The following is a 24,623-nucleotide window of genomic DNA, read 5'->3' as shown; positions in this document are numbered from 1 at the left end:
CGGGGGTTGAGAGGGCTAGGGACTGCACGCACGCTCAGTCCGGAGACTAGGGCGCTCGGAGGCCAGGCGGGGGGCGCGCCGTGGGAGGAGCCGGGGAGCTGGGGAGCCGAGGCGCGCCAGGCGGGGGCCGAGGAGGGAGGGCTACAGCTGCCGCGCTCAGCGGGTCGCCCGCGTCGGCCAGGCGGGCGCTTCGTGGTCGGACGTTCAGCCTCGGCCACCCGCACGGGCGAGATGGGAGCGGGAAAGGGGGCGAACCGGGCAGGGCGACTCTGAGTCGCTGAGACGAGGGGCGGCGGCGGGGAAGTCGACGCCAGCCGCGTCGCCGGACTCACCTCCGGCGACAGCCCTTCAGGACTCGTCGGGCCCGCCGGGCCGGAGGAGAAGGGATGGACTCCGGGCCTAGCGGGCTGCCGGGAGCTCGTCCCCTGGGCCACCAGGCCCGCCCCGCCGAGCGACAGCCGGCTCCTCCCGTGGCTAGAGCAGCAGAGCCACAAGTGGCGGCGGGAGGGGCGAGCCGGAAGTGACGTATTCCGCGCGCCGTGGGTGGGGCCTCGGGTCTCTTTCCGGGGAGATCAGCGGCCCGCATGGAAGGTGCGTGAGAGGGGCCAATTTCCCGGGGCGGGGAGGGCGGGAGTGGGGACTGGGCGGGAGGCCCGGGGCCTCCGGCTTGAACGGGGTCCCTGCGTCGCTTCAGCCCAGCCCGCTGGCCCCGCGCGGGCCCTTCTGTCGGCCCGGGAGCCGGTCGGTTAGGCCGAGCCTCAGTTTTTCCGTGTGTAGAACGAGTTGAACTCAAAAGAAGTGTCAGCGGATCCTGACGCTCAAATCGTATTTGACATTATGAATTAGCGGAGCACTTTCCCTGAACGGCCTTCGGTTGGACTTACCGGGCACAGTCCTTTCCGCTTGTACGAAAAGCTGTCACTCGGTGAGTGCTCCCTGTGTACCCCGAAGTGCTCGGAGGGCTTGACGGGGATCGTCAGCGATCCCATAAGGTGATGTCAACAGATGGGGAGTGAGGCTGGAGGGCTAGATAACGGAGCCACCCACCGTCCTGTGCCTCACTCTGCTCTGTCCTCTGTCACTGGTTTGTCTTTCCTACTGGCCTGTGACATTCTTGGAGTCAGAACTGGTTTTGGTTCCTAAGTGTGTGCTGGGGGTGGGGCTGACAGGTGATGAATCAGATGTGATCCTGGCCCTTAAGGAGCCCCTACTGGGGGAGAGAACCCCTTGGAGGATGATAGAGCACGGGTGGTACAAGCTGTTTCTCTAAGTCAACACATTTTATTCAACACCTACTGTGTGCTGAGGCTATGAGAGGGAACACAGAACATGAGCCCTTAACCTGCGGGATCTGATGCTGTCCCCAGGTAATGCGGTCAGAACTGAGTGTATTGCTTGGTGGTGATGGAAAACCACGCATTGGAGAGGTCCTCGTGACTACAGATACTGTGTTGGACACTTACAACATGCCAGGCCCTCGCAGCTTTTCCTGTATTACCTAACCTTTACGTCGACTCTTTGAAGTAGACAGGTCTTGTCCCCATTTTACAGATGGGGACGTTGGGGCTCTGAGAGGTTACTTAGCGTGCCCAAGGTCACACCACTGGCGAGGGCAGCGCTGGGATTCTGATCCAGTCGGGATGGTCTTCGGAGCCCAGACTCAGAACGGTGTGACTCTGTGTGCGCCTCACCCCTTCAGGGCCTCTCATGGAGTTTGGACGTCCTCCTGTGGGTGACGAGCAGCCTCTGACGGGTTCCGAGTAGGGAAGGAGAGAGGGCACAGGAGGGCTGGAACAGCCCGAACAGCCTGAGTGGGCTTTGGGTGGTCTTCCCACAGGAGCTGGGATCTGGGTGCATCTTGGGGCGTGGGCAGCACTAGCCCAAGAAAGGAAAAAACTTTCTAGCAGAAAGAACTGCATGTGTGAAGGTCTGCAGCTGACTCCACTTTGGGAGCTGCCAGTAGTTCATTTTAGCTGTAGATTACGGGGGTTCCAGGTGAGGGGTTGACACCAGAGCGCCTGACACTAGGTGACGAGAGTACCCAGACTCAGGGCTGGGAGGTTTTAGCAGAAAGTCACAGTTTCACCTGATTTCCAGCCTTTGAAAGCAGTTGAAGTGCTTAAGGCAAAACTGTGCGGACCCGTTAAGCTGAGAAAGGATCCAGCCATCTCCAGCGAGTCTTCAGATGTAAAAACTTCTGTTTTTTTTTTGTTCCAGGAACTTTCCTGGTCATCCAGACTTCTTAGTGTCCACGTGACTTATTTGTCCAGTCCACACAGCGCTCAGGTTGTTTTTCTGTGGAGAGTTCTCAGAGCCCTTGCCCTCCAGCTGTGGCCATGAATTCTGTAACAACTGTGTTTCTTTTACTGCCCACCAGCAAAGACTCTTGGAAGTGCAACGCCCAGAAAGCCTGTCTTATCTGTCAGTGCAAGAAAAATTAAGGACAATGCAGCTGATTGGCATAATTTAATCCTGAAGTGGGAAACCCTCAATGATGCAGGCTTTGCTATTGCAAATAATATTGCTAACACGAAAATCAGTTTATTGTAAGTACAGCTACAGCCCCTTCACCCTTCCGAGCTCTTCATCCTTAATGTTTGGGCAAAAGTTTTGTGGGAGTGTTTTGTGGGGGAAGGGTGGTCTCCATCAACATGGACAAATTAAATTACATTAAGCAGAAAAGCAAATGGTAAAATGATACATGCAAATATGAAGTGTAAATGTACATTTAAATACAAAATTACACTGTACAGGGTCTGGCACAAATAACGCCCCTTTTTTTAATCACACTCTTTTATTACAAAACCATAAGCATGTAATTCTGTAACATAACAACATCACACTCAAGCATACCATATCACATCTTAGGTGACATGTTCAAATTAAAATGACAAATTATCACACCCATATTATTACCCTACCACCACACTCAAGCAGACCTTACTCCTGCTGGACCCTGTATACTGTTCCTGGTTTCATCTAAATACACATAATACATACAATTATAAAAACAGATCGGAAGGACTCAGGCTCAGCTCATGACCTTGGTCTCTTCTAGGAAGAGTGAGTGTCGGGGCGGGTTGGTAAATGGGACTTTGTCTTCATGATGTTGCGCCTTATTTTGCAACATTGTGATTTATAGTAAGAAATATCTCTTTGGTTTTCCTCCCTGTTCCTGACACACAGCTCCCAAACCCCTTATAATTTCCTAATAAGAGCAATGGGAGAATCTTTCATTATAATGTTTGGTCTTTTGTCCTCAAATAGTCCCATTCCTGAAATAGCTTCGGAGTGGTAAAGGTGAAAGAAGTATCTTCTATTTGTAACAAGCCCCTTTTGACCGTGCCTGAGTTTATATTAATAAGGTGACTTGTGGAAGCCCCAGAGAATGCAGGCTGGTTGCCAGGGGAACCAACCAAGCAACAGGGGGCTGGATCTTTCAGGGCCACCCCTGTGGGAGGTGAGAGAGGCTGGAGGTTGAGCTAATCACCAGCAGCAGCAGCCAGTGGCTGTATCCACCATGCCTGTGGGGTTTGGAGAGCTTCCAGGTTGGTAAACAAGAACACCTGATGTGCTGGAAGGGTGTCCCCAAACTCCACAGGGACAGAAGACCTTCCCGGACCTTGCCCCATGTACCTCTTCATCTGGCTCTTCTTTCATATTCTTTAGTATCTTTTGCAATAACCGGTAATGTAGTAAGTGAACTGTTCTGAGTTCTATGAATCACTCGAGCAAATTAACCGAACTCGAGCAGGGGGTCGTGGGACCCTCTGACTACAGCAGTCAGACGGGCAGGGAACAACCTGGACCCCTGAGAGGCTCACTCTTGGGGACTGAGCCCTTCACGCATGGGAGCCAGTGCTGTCTTCCAGTTAGATCATATTTCTCAAAGTTACAGTTCTATACAGATACCCTCCAGCTTATGCGTCTCTAGGCCAGAGTCTGGAGACGAATTCCTGGCCTGTCCGCTGGCTCTCGCCATTGTCCTCAAGCACGTGGGGCACTTTGGGCCCCGGCTGCATTTTCCTGTGGAGTCCTGCTCAGCCTGTCCCATGAGATGCTCTGACATTTGCCCCATTTTAACACGGGGCTCTTCCCCCCAGTGTTCACTGTGCCTTCACGTGATTATTGTCTTGCCCCGTGGGTCCAGCCTTCAGTTTACAGAGTGCGTTCCTGGCTTTCCATCTTTGTGCCGGGCACTACACCCCGCACCGAGGAGGCCCTGGGGCTGAATATAACTGGCTTATTCTAGTGCAGAGTTGAGTAACTGATGGATGTATTCATTGTATATGTAAATGAGTCAACATTTAATGGCACAAAACGGCATGTTTGGGAAACGTCTGACACGTTCCCTGGATATTGAGTTGTCTCGGTTTTACCCTAACCGGCCAAGGCGAGCTCACAGAACGCCACTTGATCCCACCCTTCTGCTTTGTCCAGGAGTAAAGATGAGGCAGAGCCAGAGAGCGGCACCCCGGCCCGCGATGGAAGTGCAGAGCGGAGGCTTCCGGAGTACAGCGTGGAGCTCGAGGCTCTGTGCGAGGAGCTGCGGGCCACCTTAGACAGTTTGGTGAGGCCCAAGGACCCAGCCCCTGTGCACCACCTCCCTGACTCCCGGGCGCCTCTGGGCTCGTCCTGCTCAGCCGTGCTCAACTCCAGGCGGTCGTTCTGGCTCGGACTTGGGCTTCTCCCTCCTCAGCCTCCTCTGCCTGGTCCGCAACTCCTGGTGTCCCCAAGACACTGTCCTAAACCTTTGTTCTTTCGGTCCCATGTGTCGTCTGGGGCAATCTCACCCCCTTGCAGGGCCCCACAGTAACTGGTTTAAGGCTCTGTATGCCCCCTGCGTCTCGTCGCCACTCGGTTCTGCTCAGTGTCGCAGACGCGGCCAGAGCCAGGGCGGAGGCGAATGGCTGGGCTACGTTCCAGCAAAACTTTCCTCATGGGCCCTGAAGTTCGAACAGTTTTCACACGTCACCAGATATTCTTCTTTGGATTTTTTTCAACCACTTAAAAATGTGGAACCCGTTCTTAGGTCGCAGTCATACAAAAATAGGCTGCAGGCTGGCCGGCCAGTGGGCCCCAGGCTGGTAAGTGGCTGCTTAATGAACTGGTGGCTGACGTTCAGTGCCTGCCACACTGGCCACAATCGGGGACAACACACGGCACCTCTTCGCTGGGCACAGGAATGAGGGTTTGCGCGTGTTCGAACTCACAGGTGATAACTACAGCTCACCTGTGAACATAAAATCTTTATATTTCAACCTTTGCTGATGGAGATGTTTCCTATACTTTACATGCTTCCCCGCCTCTTTTAACAGAATATGCTGACTGTAATTACGTTTCTTCAGGATACCACTGACTTAGATTTAGGATTCAAAAGAGTTTTTCAGGAAACAACACTAACCCTCCCAAATACCACGTCACTAGTGAGATGCGGAATGGTGTCGGAAAGACTAAAATGGGGAAATAAACGGTGCATTGAGGACATCTCGGTAATGTAGCCTTTTATTTCAGACTGAAAGGCAACACTGACTCAGGCCATTTGGATGTGGGTGGGGCTGTTTGTCTCCTCTAAACAATTAGGGTTTTGTAATTGTCCTGTTTGGGGACTCTGCCTTCCCTCTGGCCCTAGGCGAGCAGTGTCATCTGTCAGCCCCACTCCAGGAAGGCGGGGACAACGTGGGTGGGCTTTGTGATTCCTGCTTTCTTGGCTTTGTCTCCCTATCCACACTGTGTCTCCAGTGGGCGAGCTCTGGACTCTGGACCAGTAGGCATAAGAAAGGCAGAGTGACCCACTGAAGTTCACAGTTAATAAGCTGTTGAAGACTGGACACTTTTACGGAGTTTCTTCCCATAACTTGTTTGCTTATGGCAAGTACATATGAAAGGAATAGTGTCAGGCCTGCAGGACCCCTGCTGTCCTGACCTGCAGGAGCTTTTCTTAGACGGGGGCGCTTGCCAGGGAGCTGCTGCCAAGTGTGGAGAGAGCAAGCACTGGATGTTAAGACTTGGGGTCAGAAAGCGAGGTCTCGGGTCCCGGCCTCGTCCCTCCTGAGCTCAGCAACCTTGGGCACTTGCCCAGCTGTCAGACGGGAAGGGAGTCCTGCCTCTTGGGGTTGAGCGAAGGGAAATATTGAGCCTGAAAGGATCGGGGAAAGGAGTGCCATTCTTTAAAAATTCATGTTGGCTGAATTCAGTGTGAGCCGCTTCAGATGTCATTGGAGGGTGGCAGGAGGACCAAGTGCAAGGGATGAAGCCTTTGACGACTTACAGATCTTTTTCATTGCCCCGTGCACGTGAAGCGCTCATGAAGTTGACCATACTTAGGCGTCGGGAATGTGGTCTTTGACACCTGTGCCACCTAAGCCCGAACTCTCGGTGGCTTCGCCCGTCTTACGTATGTGTGTATGCGTGTGTGTATTCATCGAGTGTATTGGGGTGACTGGCTAGTAAAATCATACAGGTTTCAGGCATACAGCTCTATCATGCATCATCTGTGCGCTGTATTCTGTGTTCACAACCCCAGGTCGAGGCTCCTTCCACCACATGATCCCCCTTTGCCCTCTCCCCCCACCCCTCTGGTGAGCACCACACCGTCGTCTGTGTCAAAGAGGTTTTTATTACTGGCTTGCCTTCTTCGCTGTTTCACCCAGCCCCGCAGCCGCCCTCCCCTCCAGCTGTCAGTCCTGTTCTCTGTGTCTATGAGTCTGTTCCTATTGTGTTTGTGAGCTTATTTTGTTCACTAGATTCCACATATGAGTGAGATCACAAGGCATTTGTCTTTCTCTGACTGGCTTATTTCACTTAGCATCATATTCTCCAGGTCCATCCACACTGTCACAATGGTAAGATTTCCTTCTTTCTTACAGCCAAGCACCCATTTGCTTTATTTAACAAACCCTTCCATAGGGCCAGCAGGCACTTTGTCAGACCTGCTGAGGGAGACAGCGGGGATGGTGTCCGCATCGGGCATCGGCTTCTTGCGGAGCCTAGCTGGCTACTCCAAGGCACTGCCAATGTCAAGTTCTTGTTGCCTCCTTCCTGAGCTCCTTCCTGAAGTGTGTGGGGCTGCCTTTCATCGTTACCATTTGATAAACAAGGAAACCGGGCCTCAGAGTGGAAACTCAGAGGCAGTCAGTAAGAGTCAGAAGTGAGCTCATTTAATGACTGTCCCGTCTTGCCTTCCACAGCGGCAGAAGCCCGCCGTGTGGTCAGTTCCTCCTCATCTCTGGTGCTAAGAAATCAGTGCCTGTGGGAACTCTCAGTGAGCTCCGTCTGTTCCAGGACTGGAAATCGGGTTTATTGCTGAGTAATCCAGGTTAATCATAGCAACTGTCTGTCTGGAAATTTGCTGTACATGGAGTTAATGGTGTTGAATTACCGGACTTTTGGTCTCAACAGACTTACAATTCCTAGCTTTGGAATCTTAGAATAATTGAATCTGAGACTGGAGGAGATTTCACATCTTATTATTACATTCCAAATTATCTTTTCAGGCGAAAATACAGGTGAAAATGGAAAAGCTCTCTTCAACTACCAAGGGAATTTGTGAACTGGAAAATTACCACTATGGGGAGGACAGCAAACGGCCCCCCCTGTTCCACACGTGGCCCACGGTCCGCTTTTGTAAGTACTTCCTGCGGGGGTTTGCAGGCAGGTCGGGGAGCCTGTGGCATCACAGAGCCTATACCTAAGAAGCTGACAGGCTTTGAAATTTAATTCAGGAGGATCCATGCGGAGGGATGGAGATGGGGCATCTTAAATAGAGCATTTATTCTTGGCTTTAGTCACCTAATCGCCAAAGAATGTTAAAAACGTAACTAGATACCCATGAAGCACGCTGCCACGATTGGCCCTTTAAAACCAACGTGTAGAAGGAAGTCTGCCGCTTCTGCAAAGACAGAAATCTTGACACTTTTTTTTGAAGGTTTTTTTTGGGGGGGGGGGCGGGGGTGTGTTTTGTTTTAATGAAAAAATAAAACTTCAGTGAACCTCATGGAAGAAGACTGCTTAGAAAATGGAATTCATTACTTCAATAGCCTCTATGAGACAGTGTCATTTTTAGCTTTATTAGTTCAAAAGAAGGGCTAAGCTATTTGATATCGATGTGAGATCTCACTTTTAAATGAGGGAGGAAAGGGTAAAGTCAGCTAGCCTGATGTGTATTGAAATATTGTCAGTTTGAGGTTAACCTCCTATTTATAATCATTGCAGGTTCTAGTAGTTGAGAAAGGTCACAGTCACTTTTCATTCACGGTACTTACCGCATTATGTCCTGCTAATGGGCACCAGCGGTCAGTCCTTAGTCCCAGTGCTGTTGCTGATTCTGGTGGGCAGCAAGGAGTGTGTCCCAGTGGCGGCCTTTCCCAGGCAAGGGCGCCTCCTTGTTCCTGCCATTAAAGGGAGACGCACGTATTACAGGCGAGGTTGCCCGCCGGCTCGTGGCCATGTACCAGGAGGAGCTCCTCCTAAAGCGCACCATTGTGGGGGAGCTGGCACACACCACGGACCACGACCTCACCCTGACCTACCTGTCCCTGTGGCTGCACCAGCCCTGCATACGGAGTGACAGCAAGCTGCTTCTGGAAAGCATGCTGCTCGAAACGGGGCACCGAGCTCTGTGACCTCCCACCATGGCTTCGCACGTGAGTTCCAAGCGCCGCCTGCACCACTGGCTTCTGCAGCCCCCACGCGGACCGTCCTGCAAGTGGGACCCACGCCCAGGCTCTGGCACGGCCACCCGCCCACCGTCTGGGGTCTTCCAGGTGGGACCCTTTCACCAGCTCCCTGTGGCCTCTCCAGACACACTTGTTAACTGCTGCGTGCTGTCTGCCACTCGGTGTCATTTGTCTCCGTTGTGAACCTGTCACCCACGAGGACCTCGGTGCAAAATAAATGAGTTCCTCACCAGAGCAATGGAGTGTTCCTGTCTGTATTGTTTGAATTTTTGAGGCTCTATTAGTTTTGTAATTACAGCTGATGTTTAAAATACAGTAGGGTTACCTGGGCAGCAATGGCATCATGGAAAACAACACCCCCTACAAAAAAGTTGCCTGTTTGCAACCAACCGAGTGATGTTTCTTCCGTGTGGCTCTCCTGGCATAAATCCTACAGTTTGGCAATATTTGCAGACAAACATCGGGGGTGGGAGGGTCAATTCTGCCACGCTCCCCAGAAACAGAAGTCTAAGAAATTTTGCGCTGTGGGATATGGGGTGGAGCCTCGTGAAACTGAGGTTCCAGCACCCCAGAAACAAGGGCTTCCCAGGGGAGGAAAGAACATATGGCACAAATGAGAGGCTTGGTTCCTGACGGGTTATTTTAAGAAGTCAGGCACTCTCACTGTGCAAGCTGACCTATCAAAAGCGTTTAAAGGCAACAATTTTTAGAATTTCTCTTGCCTCTGCCTTTGCAGTATTTGCTAAAGTCCATCCATATAAAAGTTGCCCATCATATGTCTTGCAGGCTGGAAACCACATGGTTGGCGTTTGAGCCGGGGCAGGTGGGCAGGGCCCCCGGAGGCACGGGTCCATCAGCAGTTTTATGTTTGGGGGGGACACTCAGAGACAAATGCTCTTCAGCGGAGACACTGGACAATTTCTATGATTTCTAGGCCTTTCTAGGACATTTCGTGTTTCTCGATGCCTCATCCCCCGGACACCAAGTTGCCCAGGAGAGTTAATGGAAAGGATCGATACTGCGAAGGACAAACGGGACTGAAAGAGCTGAGTGAGGAACATGTTACCCAGTGGATTCTCCCAGAGGTCTCGCATAGAGGCACCAGGTTAGCGGAAGAGATCTCCAGTTATTCAATTTGCTGAGTTCCAAGGTCCGCACAATTCTAGAAATAGTCTGCAAAACGGTTTCTACCCGGGAGAAGCCACGAAGTCCTGAGAGAACCACTAGCAGACTTCTGACCACAGTGGCTGAATCACAGCTCTCTCTCCTCTGCGCCCAGAGATCTTGCCCAGTAGGCAGTGAAGGAATATAAAAGTACCAACAAAACAGAATGGGGTTGGGGAAAGGTTTGGGGATGAATTCACGAAAAGTACCTTTAATTAAAACTAAAAACATACCTATGTAAATCATATACATAAAACTCCAGGAAATACAAAAGCATAAAAGTAATCACAATGGCCCTGGCTGGTGTGGCTCAGTGGATTGAGTGCCAGCCTGTGAACCAAAGGGTTGCTGGTTCGATTCTCAGTCAGGGCACACACCTGGGTTGCAGGCCAGGGCCCCAGTAGGGGGCGCTCGAGAGGCAACCACACATTCATGTTTCCCTCTCTTTCTCCCTCCCTTCCCCTCTCTAAAAATTAATTAAATCTTTAAGGAGAAAAGTAATCACAATGTACCACACAGAGCTCAGCTGTGCACAGCATTTGCATGTCATAGATGAAAAAGGAGGGCTGCTTTCTTTTCAAAAAAAATAAATCATAGAAAATTGACACTTTAAACTATATGCATGTGTGATTTTGTTAGAAATAACAACCAAAGAGCAGTCTCAGCTGGTGTGGCTCAGTGGATTGAGCACTGGCCTGCAAACTGAAGGGTTGCTGGTTCTATTCCCGGTCAGGGCACATGCCCAGGTTGTGGAACAGGCCCCCAGATGGGGGGTGCAACAGGCGACTGATCTATGTTTTTCTCTTACACGGATGTTTCCCTCGATTTCTCCCTTCCTCCTCTCTAAAAAGTTAATTTAAAGAAAAATCAAATAGCGAAAAAGAAAAGCAAACGAAAAAAAATCCAAGACCATTATCTCTAGGAAAAACAAAAGCTTACAAGAAAATGTCCTTATAACACGGAGGCTCAGCGGTGAACATATTTACATCCAGTGTACGAAGTAAGTCCTGACTTAACACCAGCGTGTGGGACAGACGACTGAATGAGGAGGGGAAGGTGTGTGCACCATCCCCATGTGTCAGTGGTTCATCCACGGACGACGGCTAATGAGCAAATCAAAGCAGCAGGGCAGCTGCGGTCAGAGGCAACCGAGGGCTGAGGTTGGGGCTGGCACTGCTCATGGAGGCCCTTTGGTAGCACTGGACGTTTTAAACTGTGGGCATGTTATTCCCGAGATGAAAATAAAAATTTGTCTTAAAAATATGGTCCTTAGCCCTGGCCGGTCAGCTCGGTTGGTTGGAGTGTTGTCCCGCTACACCAAGGTTGCAGATTCGATCCCTGGCCAGGGCACTCACAAGAATCAACGAATCATAGATAGGTGGAATGACAGATTGATGTTTCTGTCTAAAATCATTAAATTAAACCTCAGAGGACACTGAAGACTGACTCCCACTGTCCCCCGCTTCCTGTTCAGCAGTCCGCACCTCCATGACTTGGTGAACGTGGGTGGACCTGGTGCCTCGGGAGCCTGATGGGGCGCAGCTGCTGAACCCGGCCTGGGTGCCATGGTAAGTGCTGAAAACACAGGTCCGCCCCAAAGGCCCACAGCAGCCACCCTGGGCGGTCCCTCGGGCGGTGTGCGTCTGGTGTCGCTGCCCGAGGCCTCTCTGCTCCTGCGCTCAATCTCAGTACCTCAGGTAGTAAGTACTCTGTATACAAGAGAGAATTCGTGGTGAGAAGGGGACATTTCCACATGGTTTGTGATTAGGTCACATGTGTCAGTGTGATGTGGTGACGACGATGACGCTGGCTAGTGTCCATCTCGGTATTTGGGGCCCTGCGGACGCTGCCCTGGCAGAGAAGGCACAGGCCCTGGCAGCTGCTGTCAGTCCCGCTGGTGCCCACCGACCTGGGGCATGTGTCCAGGTAATCCGTGGCTGCTGTCGCCAGAGCCTCCTGCAGTCAACCACGCACAGCGCGGCGGGGGTAGTTTTTACTCCATCGGGAAATTCGCCGCCCATTTACAGCGGCACATACACAATGGTGAAGTGAAGACCTGCTGGGATATTCAGTCGAGTAACATCCTGTAAGTCGGGCATAAATGTGCATTCGACAGGCCTAGGCCTGGACCTCGGTCAGATTTGATCCGGCTTCTTGTGTTAGCTGCCCGATGGGTCATCACAGGGCTGGAGCTCTACCTTTTACACCTCATTTTCTCATTTGTGAAATGCAAGTAGAGACAACTTTCTTCCCTACTTCTCGATAAAATGCTGCCCAGAACAACTAGCTTATTCATTAATTTTTTTACTGAACCCAGAAGAAGCTTCTAGTATGGGCCAAGTGTGGTGAAAAAGCAGCATACACCAAGAGCAGGGGTCAGTCGAGTCACAGTGGGTAGTAGGACAGCAGCCACACCAGCAGCTTCTGAGAGCCAGACGTACAGGAGAAATTCCTCACTTGGTGACCCGCAGCTGCGGCCACAACCACGGCGGAGAAAAGGCAGACTGTGGGATAGGAAGGCACCACTCTTTGTAAATGCTCGTTTGTGCCCATGTGCACATCGGAGAAATATGCATCGCTTGAAACAGACCCTCTTTGGGTAAAATAAACACACGCCTGGGACTGCGAATCTGACTCTGCCTCACTGGGTGGGTGCTGCCTCCACGGCTACATGAGGAGCCCCTTCTGGTGGGCACGTCTGCAGGACAGGCCCCTCCACCTCGGTCAGCACGTCCTCGGTGACCACGTCCTCCTCCCCGGACACTACGGAACCTGGGTGGGGCAGGAGGAGCCCGTCAGAAGTCTGAATAAATATCTGCTCCTGTCCCTGAGACAACACATGGCACCCATCGGTGATTTCCAAAACCACGGCTCCGCCCACAGGCACGGTGCTCTCCAGTCCTCTCTGGTCAGCATGTGTCTCTGTCCTGTGGGGAACCTGGTCCGAGTCCCCCGCATGGTTTCTGAGAACCCCTTCAGTAGAGAGCAGAGGCCCGGGCTCAGGCTCAGCGGTGCAGGCACCATGCGCCGGCACAACACGCACAGACAAGACGTCCCCCAGCGGAGGGGCCGCAGCCCCCGCAGGCAGGGCCTCCCCAAGGATGGTGTGCTGGCCGAGCTTTCCTGCCCCGGCGTGTCCAGACCCACCAGGCAGCAGGGATGCCACTCCTCCCTCAGGCATCAAGCTGCTACAGAGTCCCCAGCTCCCCAGGCTGCCCACAGTGTTTAGGTCTGAAGAGTGTCCCTGAGCATTCTCTGTGGGGAACACTACCGCCTGCTCCAGGGCTGGAGTCCCAGGCTGTTCTAGCTGAGAGCAGAGACCGGGCCCACTGACGTCCTGGTGCGAGAGGGTGGGGTCTGCAGACCCGCTCCTGGCTGCAGAGTCAGAAAGTGCTTTCAGCTGCCAGCCCACCTGGGACGCGCTGGGGTCGAGATCAGAAACCAGCGTCCTGTGGTCCTCTTCAGGACGGTGACAGGTGCTCCCACTCACTCGAGGGGCAAACCCTAAACAGTGGGGGAAACAGGTGTCACGTGTGAGCTGGGTTACGGCCTGTTCATTGCACTCACCAGCCAAACAGGCTGGTCCAAGTTAATTTTACCGCAAAAAAAAGGGAACACATAAACTCTCCTTGCAACTTGGAATGGGAGCTTCCCAGCGCAGACAAAGCTGCGAGAGGAAATGCAGGCCCATGAGGCGAGGGGAGCCGGGTGCCAGGGTTTTCGCTGTTCTTGCAAACGAACCCACTGCCCCACTCACCAGAGAGCTGGGTCATAGTCCGAAAACGGCGAATGCCTCCTCCTCAAACCAGAGACCTCCACACCAGGGAGGTGGCCCCGAGAAGCTTCCAGAAAGTTACTGTTATTCTCAGCATGCCATCTGTTCAGAGGCTAATTGACGGGTCCTGGCTAGTGCAGGAATGAAGGCCAGCAGGTGCCTTGTTTCCACAGGTTAAATCTCAGCTTAGAGCTGAGTCTGTGAAAGCCAACCGCAGACTCGGTGCGCCCTGCGGCCTGGTCCTGCTCTCGTGCTGCCCAACTTCTCAGGCCCCACACCACCCTCCACCACACGGCAGCTCTAAAACGGGGGGGGAGCTGGGATCGAGGTCTGGAGGAACCAGAAGGCTCTCTTAGACGTGGCCACAGGGGCACCAACCACGACAAGCACTTTACCCTGGCTGGCCGCTGGGGCACCCCCCGCCGGCGTCTGCTGGCCTCCGCTGTCAGCAGAAGATGCGATGGGCTCCTTGGGCAGAGCTGCCCTCCTGGTCCTTTTCGCTGAGGCCAGCCCCGCCTCTACGTTCTAGGAAGACAAGACCCAAACAGCTGAGACTAGCAGGAAGCAGGCAGACCGACACCTCTTCCTCCTGGAGAAGGGCTGAGAGTTCAAGACGTGAAACCACAGCACCCCGAGGAGCCCCAGCACCTCTGCGCACCACGCCCACCTCGCTCTCCCTCTTCCTCGGAACTGCTGCCTCGGGCCCTGCCCAGTCCGTCCCGTGGCTGCTGCACGTGTGTGGGACGCCATCTGTGTGAGTCTCTCTCTTCCGCAGGAATCCTTCAGTGATGCCCAGGGACTCTGCGACCTGGGGAGAACGAGGTGTGAGGACGAACGGCCTGTGTGCACACCTGTGGAGTCCCTCTGTCCAGTGAGGCGCTGCCCGAACACTGAGGAAAATGAGGGCCCACCCCAAGCTTGATGGAGGAGCTGACAGAGAAACAGGCCGTGACCAGGGCCGGACGCTCTGGGTCAGCAGTTTAGAAGACACTAAAACGGTTTTCTAAAAAATGTCAAACACTCTCTTCAGTGTCATCAGAAGCTTAATAATGCGACTTTGATACCAACGTCACTTTCTGGCCTGTTATGCCTCCTTCAGAAAAATAATCCTGCCTATTCTGGAACCAGATCTCCTTTTCCAGCTGGTGGGAAGGACACAGGTGTGGGAGGCTGGGGTCGGAAGCTGGAGCCCAGCTTCTCTGCTCAGGGCCTGGGTGACCTCGGCAGCCGCCTATCTGAGACCTCAGCGGCCGTGAAGGGGGTTGGTGAGGATCCCATCAGATTCCACGCGTGCAGCAGCAGGTGTGAAGGTCATGAGTGACAGCTGCCAGCTTTCACGCATGGACCTCATGGAGAGAACACAGAGCATGTGGGGGTGGGGCGGGGAAGCGAGGGCAGAGCCAGACTAGAGAAGAGATTGGGGATCAGCAGGTTCAGCGTCTACCAGGCTGACAGGGTTGCCTTGCAAACTGTGCGGGGACTGTCCGAGACAATGGAAGGCTCACAGGCACGGCGGCGGGGGTGCAGCCCCGAGTCTCTGTGCTGGCCAGTGAGAGCCCCTGCATGACCTGACCGCGTGGTGCATGCTACGCCCAGCAGAGGACTGGTGCACGGTAAGTCAACTGTGTCTTTTTAAAAATGTGTTTCTGCCTTGGCTGGTGTGGTGTGGCTCAGGGGACTGAGCACCAGAGGGTCACCGGTTCAATTCCTAGTCAGGGCACAGCCTGGGTTGCAGGCTAGGTCCCCAGTAGGGGGTGCGTGAGAGGCAACCACACATTGAATTGATGTTTCTCTCCCTCTCTTTTTCCCTCCCTTCCCCACTGTCTAAAAATAAAGTAAATAAAATCTTAAAAAAAAATAAAAACATGTTCCTGTCAAGGACCCAATATAGATAAAAGAAATGTGATGATGACAATGACATTGAAATGAAAAATTTGTCAAAACCACCAGAAACAATAATTGTTGGTCTCTCTGTAACCCATACCCCAAAACCTACATAATGAAGAAAACCCTAACAACCACGGCATTAACTCTGATCACCAGTGAGGGGAGGATTACAGTTCTGTCAATATTCTTATTTACTGATGTTTGGTGGGGGGAGCAGGGGGAGAGGGGGAGAGAGAGACAGATAGAAACATCGATTTGCCGTTCCCCTTACTGATGCATTCCTTGGTTGATTCTTACAAGTGCCCTGATGCGGGCATTGAACCCGCAACCTTGGTGTATCGGGACAGCACACTAACCACCTGAGCTACCCAGCCAGGGCTGGTGTTATCAATTTTCTTTCACCTTATCTGCATTTCTGAGTTTTCTTAAAAAAAAAAAAAAAAAAAAAAAAAAAAAAAAAGGCACTTATCACCTCTATATGGAGAGAAAAACCTGTGCTTGATGGGAAAAGAGCTAAAAAGAAGCTGCAATGAAGATGTCACTACAGAAACACATTCTCCTTTGCGACGGATGCCCTTCCTTCTGTGAGCTCTACGAGGAAACTGTCCCCCCGTGAGACTGTTACCTCATTACTGTTTATTTCCAGGGGCTCCTGGGAACATGGGCCGGAACTATGGAGGTAATCTTGATACATTTTCTTAACCATTTTATGCAACTCTTCAAATTCCTTGTACACGGCTGGGAAAAAAGGCTTTGCCGGATGATCCTTTTCAACCTTAGTGAAGATAAAGATGACAAAAATGTTTAAACCTGAGGCAATGACACGGAAAACACAGAGAGAAATTTAAAGGAGGGAAGGATACAGGTTCCTCAGGCCTCAGCCTAGGCCTGGCAAAGGCAGGGGTGTCCTGCATGCCCCAGTGAGAGCCTGCTGTGTCCTGGCAGAAGGGCCTGAGGACAGGCATGTTCATGGGCCGGTGGGGGGGGGGGGGGTGGTTGGAGGTCCAGGCCTGGAAGTGGGAAGTGCTAGGCTGCCTCATCAGAGTGGGCTCAGCAGGAAGCAGAGCCCGGTATGGAGGAGGCTGGCGGCGAGGGTGAGAGCCAAGGTTTGCTGCTCCCCTTTGGTTTGCCTCCCACACAAAGTTAAAGCAGACAAGGGGGTCCAGGAGGGGCCTGCCCAAGACGTGGCCATGTAGGCAGACGCCCCACCCAGGTATCCAGCAGGACCAATAGCCTCACCTCAGCTCTGTCCCAGAGGGCAAAGATTCCAGAAGGCCTGGCTCAATCTACATAACTTCTGATCATCCCCTAAAGTAGGGTGTCAAGACTCACATTCACCGGGGGCCACATCAGCCTTGCGGTGGCCTTCAAAGGGCCGAATGTAATTTTAGGACTGGATAAATGTAACCACTCTTTAACTAGGGGCAGGGAGCTCGGCGCTGCCACCAGGTAGAAACAAGGTGCCGGGCTGAATAAAACAAGGGCTGCATTCGGCCCGTGGGCCTTGTGTTTGCCACCTGTGCCCTCACTCGTTTAGAAACATGAAGAAGACTCACCTTCATCAAAAGAAATTCATACACGCTCACAACCTGCGCCAGCTGGGGCAGAGCCAATTCCATCAGATCCTGCCGGTCACACTGGTGGAGAAACTACCAGAAGAAAGCGTTTGATATCTTTGAGAGCCCACAAGCATCTCTCAGTAGCCAACAAGTTGGTGCAATAAAGAACACAGGAGACAGAACATCCCCCAAATCCCAGTGGTGAAGCGACTCTCACCATAACCATCCTGCTGTATTGAGCAGCCCCCTTGCCCACCCATCAGCACAGTCCTGTGATCGGTCCTGGCCTCAGAGAGTTTGATGCCCCCGCAGCAGCCCTGAGCATGTGTGGATACTGGGTTCTGGACAAGGGCATGGTGCTGGGGACAAGCCTGCCCTCTTCTCCAGGGCTCCCAGCCAGCACCAGAGACAAAAATGCAAACAAGTTCCGAGGCGGCCAGTCAGGACACCTGAGCCAAATGCAGGTGGGAGAGGATGAGGACCCAGGTGACAGGTGACAGGTGATGGCAGGGCTGGGTGGGTATCGGGAAATGCAGGGAGGGCACAGTGCTCAGGGCTGAGTGATGGAAAGTCTCAGGAGGCTCAGTGAGGACATGGGGGCTCAGGGAGGCTGGGGAGTGACCGCAGGGGCCGCAGGGGGCTCAGAGAGCAGCAGGTGGTCAGGAAACAGAATGACCTGCAAAAGCCCTTACAGGAGAATGACCAACTAGCTGCCAACACTGACCGAGGTGCGGGAGGTCGGAACGTGGGTGCCACCTTGCCACATGTGGCCCACAGCAGACAGGGCACCTCTTCTGTCCGGGGCTCCCCGCTCAGGCCTGCCTGGCAGCTTTCCCTGATTGGTGTGGCTGTTGTCTTCCCCCTAGAGTGGGGGCTGTGTCCGTCTTGTGCACATGTCCCCTCCACACCTAGGACAGGGCCTGACATATGATGGGCAGTCAGTGTGCACCCCTTTCTGACGGGTTCCCTGCTCTGAGCCCGAGCAGTCCCGTCAGAGCGGTCCTCAGCTCTCCGTGTACGGAACGCGGCACTGTGAGTTCGTGCGGGGGGGGGGGGGGGGGGGTGTGTGGAGGACCGCCACGTGAGAGTCACCACTATACAGACCAGATGGGTCCCACTGGTTCCAGGTGCCTGTCACGTGGAGACACCCAACACCCTGGATTCAGATTCTGCATCTGCCACCTACAGGGTGACTGTGTGCAAGCTATTAGCCTCTTTGAGCTTCGGGCTCCTCATCCATCAGGTCGAGATAACAATGACCATGGAACCAGTGAGCCGAGGTGCGCCGGGAACGTGCACGGGGCTAGCGGTGGAGCTGCGGCAGAGCGGGCCCAACTCCCGAGGGTGGCTTATCAGCTCCTACTGCTAAAACTGGTCATCCCCAGGCTCATTAACAAGTCTCCCCAACCCCAGAGAAGCTAACTCACCTGGCTGACAGCTCCCCCTAGACCCTCATGGAGTGTCCCAGGAACGCCATGGCCACTCTATGGCCAGGCAAATACAACACCCTGGCCAAGGGCAACCCGAGTGAGTTTAGTGTCCCACCTCCCCAAGTCAGTTCAACTAATGCAGGACACCCAGGGGCTGGAATGGAGATTCCAGGGCTCAAACCTGAAACATGCTTTTCTACCTAGAAACTTTTTACAAAAAAAGAAAAAGAAAGAAAGAAAAAAACCCATTTCTGTTGTTTTCTGGACAGCCTCCATGAAAACACAGGTTATACTTTTCCCAAAACTTGCAAAGGCAAGCAGCTGTCGTTATAGGCAAGGCATTCTGGTCATTGCAAACAGGTAAACCTGAATTATTCCAGGTGATACTATCCTGGAATTTATTGCATACTTCGGCGAGTTACATTCCAGGTGAACTGTATAGTCATCTGGGTATTTTACTTTTAAATTCAGAAGCCTAATAGCAAATTACCACACAGCACGCCAGACAGGTTTCAAGAGCAGAGTCTAAGGCGACGTACCTCCTGGAGGCTGGCACTGCTCCTGGCCACGCTGCTCCGCTGCAGGGCGGCTGCCCTGGGCTCTGTGGGGGCCACGGCGCAGCCCCGCGTAGGTCCTGGGTGTCTCTCTGTTCCCAAAAGGGCTGAGTAACTTCCATCTGCTGGTTCTGACACCGATGCCTCTGCAACTTCTACAGACTGACCATTCTGGAGGGTGTTGGAAGGCGCAACACAGGAAGGACATGCCCAGCATGTCATTGCTGGTGCCCAAGGCAGCAACCCTGTGGCCCGCTGTCCCCAATCCCAACCTTTCCCAAGACCTGCTGTCAGGTCAACCAAGAGTGACCAGCGAGGAGTCTAACCGGCCGGACTGAAGAAGTGGCCCCACGTTCCCACGAACGCGCCCTCTACACCCACTACTCCAGACAGAAGACATACCTCGCTTACCTGGAAGAGGGGCTGACGGGTAGGGCCTCAGATCCCCCACACGATGACCTGGCTTCTGCTTGAGCCTTTGCCTGACCCCCCTCAAACACCATAAAGGTTCACTTAAGGGTGACAGGCAGTGACAAGAACACTGTGACCGAACAGAAATGTTACCTGCAGGCAGCCCCGTGCTGACGGCAGGCCCTGGGTCCCGCTCCCGTCGGCCTTCCCAGATGCCAGCATCTCAGGTGGCGGTGGGCCGTGGCCCGGGTTGAGCTTGAAGTGCCGGGCCAGGCCACCCTTTCCTATATAGGACTTTGCACACTTCTGACACGTGAAGGTTCTGGGCTGCAGGGAGCAGCTTGGCAGGTCGAAGAGCGCCCGCTTCTCCCGCTGCTCCTCCTCTTCTTCCACACTCAGTTCCGAATAGTCGTCCGAGTCCGACGGGTGGCTGTCGGCCAGATCCTCCATTTTTATGAATTTGTAATCTTTGGCTTTATACTTGGGAGGTCGAGATATCCGCCCAGAACGTGTTTTCACCTTTAAAGACTTTTTTAGTTTCTCAGTGTGTTTCGTATGCAAGTTGGAAATAAATAAATTTGATGAACTGGATGAAACAGGCGTGACTGCCAGTGGGTCAGAGGCGGACCGAGGGGCCAGCGTAGCACCCGGGCCGTTCAGAGCTGGGGGGGCCATGACTGGTCGGAGGGCGGGCAGTGGCCTCTGTGCGAGCGCCTGAACGGGAGGCTGTGGCGAGCTACTCAGGACACGCAGCTGTGGCTGGGTGCTCAGGAGGAGTCGTGCCCCAAGCAGCTGAGGACTGGTGACCCTGGGCCCCAACACGCTGCAATGCCGCCCGGGCAGCTGGCTCGGCCAGGCTGTCCTTGGCTGGATGGCGGCCAGCTGGGGCACCGGCCTCTCCTGACCTTCTGTTTCTCCAGGTGTTACCTTGATACCGACGGCTTCCAGTTGCTTAAAGAGAGAAGAGCGTTTAGCTTATCAATGGCTCTGCAATTTTGTCCTCATCTTAAATCCGCTATCGAAAGTTTTCCTACATTATAAAATGCATCTCATGTATATGAAAGTCTATGTATCTGCACTCTGTATAGGGATGTTTCCTAACCTTTCTGACCAGACCAGAGAGATATATTTCCCTTCACGTCCACAGGTTAGGACAGAAGCATTTGCACATGTAATATTAAAAGCTCATGAAACCACTTACCACTCCTGCATACATGCCTCTAATTACACCTGCTGTACTAGTCATAATCCACTGAGCTGACTTCACGACCTACTGAGAAACAGCCTTCCTTATAGTTTCCCATGTGTATTTACTTGGAGTTCTGTACCCTAAAGTGGACTCAGTTCAGTATGTAGGCTCATTTTTTAAAGTTTTTAATGAAATTTTGGAAACCAGAACAGCCACAAGGAACAAGGCCCCCGCACCCGCCTTGAGCCCTGCCACACCGCCAGCCAGCGCCTCAGCCCTTCCCTTCTCCCGACCCGAACGTGCGGCTAACCATCCTCAGGCACTTTTTATATTACATGTGTAGACATCCCTAAAAATACGTAGTTCGGTCTCGACATGTTTTTAAACTTTATATGAGTGCATATCATCTCCTGCAACTTGGTGGGGCTTTTCACTCGCTCTGTTGCTTGTGGAATGCATCCGTGCTGAGGCGTGGAGCTCTCGGGGTTCCTTTTCCCTGCTGTGTGACAACAGCACTCTCCCACGCACGGAAAGGTGGTCCCCAGCCCTGTACCCTACCATCTGCTGTGAACCTTCATGCATGGATGTGTTTCTCCAGGGCACATACGTAAGAGTGGGGCTGTAATATCTTCGACAAGCTTTTTTTAAAGCACCTAACAAAATTCTAAATGCACGTGCTTTTGGCCTCCGCTTCCTGAATCCGGTAAGAAACCCTAGCACAGGCACAAAGATACACGTCGAGGAGGCTCCGGGCAGCACCGTCCGTAACAGCAAGGCACCCACTGAAGGGGAGGGCTGCGATCCACAGATCGTTACTGGGCAGTGACTACATGCCCGAGGCAACGGTCTGGGTGTCAGGGACACAGCTGTCCCAGGCTCAAGGCAGGGGAGGCCCAGCAGCGTCCCTGCCCTCACCGAGCAGATATAACGAGCGTCCCTCTCTGGGGGGAGAGGAGAGAAGAACCTCGTCGGCCTGGGCAGGCTTTGCCAGCCCCGCGCGGCCGGCACTGGGGACCAGTGACTCTGTCGTGTGGGCCGTCCTGCGAGCGGCAGGATATTGAGAAGCAGCCCTGCCTCTGTCCACGGGATGCCAGTAGCACCCTCCACGTCGTGGCAGCCAGACACGTCTCCAGACATAGCCAGAGTCCCCAGACGAGAACCCCTGATTTGGGGCCACCGACAGGCCCTCATTAGACTCCACCTCTTCCTCAATGGAGGCCAATAAAAACGACAATTAGATTTACATTGCATTTTGAGAATCCCATTTGTTTCATTTTACTGTCACTTACTTAAAATGTTTTTCTGAGCTCTTAGGATATTGCCTGGTAAGACCATTAAACCCAGGCTGACACGCGTGTGCACACACATGCACACACCCCGCGTGTGTGCACCAAACCCTACTGTTTGAGGACCGTCACAGTGGCACGTGGCCTGAGTATCTAATCTGCCGTGGACACTAGTTTACCAGGTGGGCGTCTGAGAGGGCACTTTGTGGTGCGTTCGATTCATTCGGGGGACACTTACTGGGCCTCTCTGGGCGCCAACACGACAACGTGAGCAAAGCCCGGCCTCCCCTGTGAGGAGGCGGGTCGTTTCCCTGCCCTGCCCTGCCCCAGTCACCTGCCGACCAGCTGGATCAGACCTCCTGTCCCAAGAGCTGCACGTTCAAAAGCTCTGCTGCTGATTCTGAAGGCAGACTAGGTCCCCTAAGGAACGCAGCCGGGGAAACAATGCCACCGTGTGCACCAAGCGCAGTGAGAGACACAGGAGACAGGGACGGCCCAAGAGGCTTCCCAGGAGAGGCGACCTCCACGGGGGCCAGGGTGCTGAGCAGAACTGTTGCTGGGTGGAGGCGTTCTAGGCGTAGGGAGGAACAGGGCACAGCCTGTCAGAGGAAGGCAGCAATGCTTCTGTGGGGCAGGAACGGGGGCAGGGGGGCGGGCCAGGAGCCAACTCTGACCCTCGGGAGTGTGTGTCCACTTGGCCTTTGTCTTCTGACCCCCCACCCTCCCCCCAACCCTGCCTCTCGGCTGGGCATTTTCAAAGGGCGCCCACCCTTCCAAATCTAGTTCTGACGCCACCTGTGCCTCCGCCAGAAATAGCCTCTCCCTTCCTCTACGAGTGTTTCTAGCTTTCCGTGGTCAGCAGTTACCTGAGGCCCGTTTTACCTCCCTGGTTAGATTACAACCTCCTTGGGGTCAAGGTACAAAGCTGGTTTGCCTTCGAGGCCTCCAGGGCCCAGCTGGGGCTCACCGAGTATTAGCTGAATGGGCTGCCCCATCACATTACTGTGAATTCAGGCTGAACTTAGATCGTCCTGATTAGATTAGCTACAGAAAACGATTGGGCCACCTAACTGTAATGAACTTTGCTTTCATTTGACGGAAAATGTCATTCTGGGACTTTTTCCTGAGGTGCCACTCCAAACCCAAAAAGTGGTGGCCACATTCAACAGGCCCTGGAGTGCAGCCACACCTGGGGGACCCTGGGCCAAGCTCCTCAGCCGTAAAACGCTGATGCAAATGCTTCCGTGCAAGCTGAGAACCAGGCGGCCCAGCACAGTGCCAGGCGCGGAGCAGCGTCTCTGCAAACAGCAGCCACGGTCCCCATTCTGACCCCAAGGACTTGCTGTGCACAGCTTATGGGGAGGCATTGGTTTCCACGGCAGAGTAAGACCCAGAAAACGCACCCAGTGAACCATCCCTCCTGCAAACAAGGAAACCAGAGGCCCAAGAGGTTGTTACCCAAAGCCACAGCTTTGAGAAGCATTTCGGCAGAATAACAGCTATCTTGGGCCTCCGGGGCTGCACTGGACCCTCTGGGCTTGGGAGCCCCTGCTGCAGTCCCACCTTCCCCAGGAGCCAATAGCTGTGTGTCCCTGGAGATGACGCCACTGGGAAATGGGGTTTCGTCGTGTACCGAGTGCTTCTGCACATTTCACACACAAAGCGTGTCCGGGCGCCGTGCTGGGCTCTGAGTTACAAACCCAGGGTGCCGAGTCCTGCGCCAAGCACCACCATGTACTTAATTCTGTCCCGCGTCGCAGCACCTGGCACCTGGTTCCTTTTAATCCAGCCAGGTCTCCGGTGTCAGGCCTAGGGACGGCTCACTCTAAAGCGGCCCCTCGCCACTCCCCGAATCTGTCCCGTGCTCTCCTTGTGGGGCGTGTACACACTACGTCCCAATGCGTGCAGAATGGATGACAAAGGCCTGCGAGAGGGGCCGTGGAGCAGAGAGGGCGCGCGGGGGTCCAGCACAGGCCCCGCGGGCGAGGCGTGCTGAAGCCTCGGCGGACGCTGGGCGGGGCGGCGGGGCGGGGCCGAACCTACGGCTTAATGTGCGGACACTGAGCTTTAAGGCGGGCGCCTTCGGCCTCTCCGGCCCGGCAGCTCCGGGCAGTGCGGTGACGCGGAGACGCGCCCCACCCCCGGCCTCAGCTTCCCCTAGTCCCTCCCGGCGCCTCACCTGAGGCGGCAGCAGGCCCGGCGGGCGCGGGGGCTCGGCGCCCGGGCCCCGCTGCAGGGCGGCCTGCTGGGCCGCGTCCCGCAGCCGCCGCACGGCCTCCTGCAGCACGAAGGGCGGCGGCGGCTTGACGGGCGGCTGCGCCTTCGTCACCTGCTCCAGGACCCGCCGCAGCTGCTCGGGACCCAGCGGGGCCACGCGCACGGCGCTGCCGCTCCGGGCGAGGGGAGCCCGGCCGCCACCGCCGCCGCCCTCGCCGCCGCCCTCAGCCTCCGGCTCCGCGCCCGCCATGGCGGGCGACTCAGGGATTCGAACCGTGGCTACTGAGTGACGGCGGCTCCAATGTGCGTCAGCTGGAAGAGGGGCGGCTACGAGTGCCCGGCAAGCCAAGAAACCTCGGAAGGCGGCCGCCGCCGGAGTGGGTGGTGGGTGGGGCCTGGTGTGGTCACGCCCCTTCCCGCTTTATCGAAGACACAATCAGCCAATCGTGGCTGATAAGAGACGCCTGTCGTGG

At 54.2% G+C, this 24,623-nt stretch overlaps 3 protein-coding genes across 7 annotated transcripts in view; 1 reads left to right on the top strand and 2 right to left on the bottom strand.

Moving 5' to 3' along the window:
- Window positions 1-501, bottom strand: part of TECPR2 (tectonin beta-propeller repeat containing 2) — a 73,371-nt gene extending 72,870 nt beyond the window's left edge. Inside the window, exon 1 of the mRNA XM_024568536.4 lies at window positions 333-501. The gene's annotated coding sequence lies outside the window, so the exon portion shown is untranslated. The remainder of the gene's footprint in view (window positions 1-332) is intronic.
- Window positions 455-8,912, top strand: CINP (cyclin dependent kinase 2 interacting protein). Its single transcript, XM_024568540.3, has 5 exons — window positions 455-591; window positions 2,378-2,546; window positions 4,441-4,570; window positions 7,497-7,626; window positions 8,422-8,912. The coding sequence occupies exons 1-5, from the start codon at window positions 585-587 to the stop codon at window positions 8,622-8,624; spliced, it is 639 nt and encodes a 212-aa protein (XP_024424308.2). The 5' UTR covers window positions 455-584; the 3' UTR covers window positions 8,625-8,912.
- On the bottom strand, window positions 6,974-24,493 carry ZNF839 (zinc finger protein 839). Of its 5 annotated transcripts, XR_008427313.2 has the most exons (10): window positions 24,113-24,491; window positions 19,612-20,409; window positions 19,033-19,218; window positions 17,061-17,153; window positions 16,130-16,279; window positions 14,285-14,425; window positions 14,013-14,142; window positions 10,782-13,346; window positions 8,265-8,390; window positions 6,974-7,351 (listed from the first exon to the last, which is right to left on the bottom strand). XR_008427313.2 is itself a non-coding variant. In XM_053928250.2 (8 exons), exons 1-8 carry the CDS (start codon window positions 24,398-24,400, stop codon window positions 12,484-12,486), a joined length of 2,649 nt encoding a protein of 882 aa, XP_053784225.1. In that variant the 5' UTR covers window positions 24,401-24,491; the 3' UTR covers window positions 9,432-12,483. The 5 variants fall into 5 exon arrangements, 2 of the variants coding, with proteins under 2 accessions (XP_053784225.1, XP_053784226.1); XR_008427312.2 differs by lacking the exon at window positions 6,974-7,351 and having other exon boundaries at window positions 7,621-8,390; XR_008427314.2 differs by lacking the exon at window positions 6,974-7,351 and having other exon boundaries at window positions 7,621-8,390; window positions 11,327-13,346.
- Window positions 24,494-24,623: the final 130 nt, after the last annotated feature.

Source organism: Desmodus rotundus, chromosome 7 (genome assembly GCF_022682495.2).
Source record: "Desmodus rotundus isolate HL8 chromosome 7, HLdesRot8A.1, whole genome shotgun sequence".
NCBI lineage: Eukaryota > Metazoa > Chordata > Mammalia > Chiroptera > Phyllostomidae > Desmodus > Desmodus rotundus.
Note: the sequence above shows the minus strand (reverse complement) of the source record. Positions and strands in the feature narration are given on the sequence as shown.

Bases quoted from the DNA above. Each gene is read 5' to 3' on its own strand.
- CINP (XM_024568540.3), top strand. The intron at 4,571-7,496 runs GTGAGGCCCAAG...TTATCTTTTCAG, and splicing joins GGGCCACCTTAGACAGTTTG to GCGAAAATACAGGTGAAAAT. The intron at 7,627-8,421 runs GTAAGTACTTCC...CACGTATTACAG, and splicing joins GTGGCCCACGGTCCGCTTTT to GCGAGGTTGCCCGCCGGCTC.
- ZNF839 (XM_053928250.2), bottom strand. From the start codon at position 24,400: ATGGCGGGCGCGGAGCCGGAGGCTGAGGGCGGCGGCGAGGGCGGCGGC. The intron at 19,219-19,611 runs GTAACATTTCTG...AACACCCTCCAG, and splicing joins CAGCACGGGGCTGCCTGCAG to AATGGTCAGTCTGTAGAAGT. The intron at 17,154-19,032 runs GTACGTCGCCTT...TTCTTCTGGTAG, and splicing joins GCAGTGCCAGCCTCCAGGAG to TTTCTCCACCAGTGTGACCG.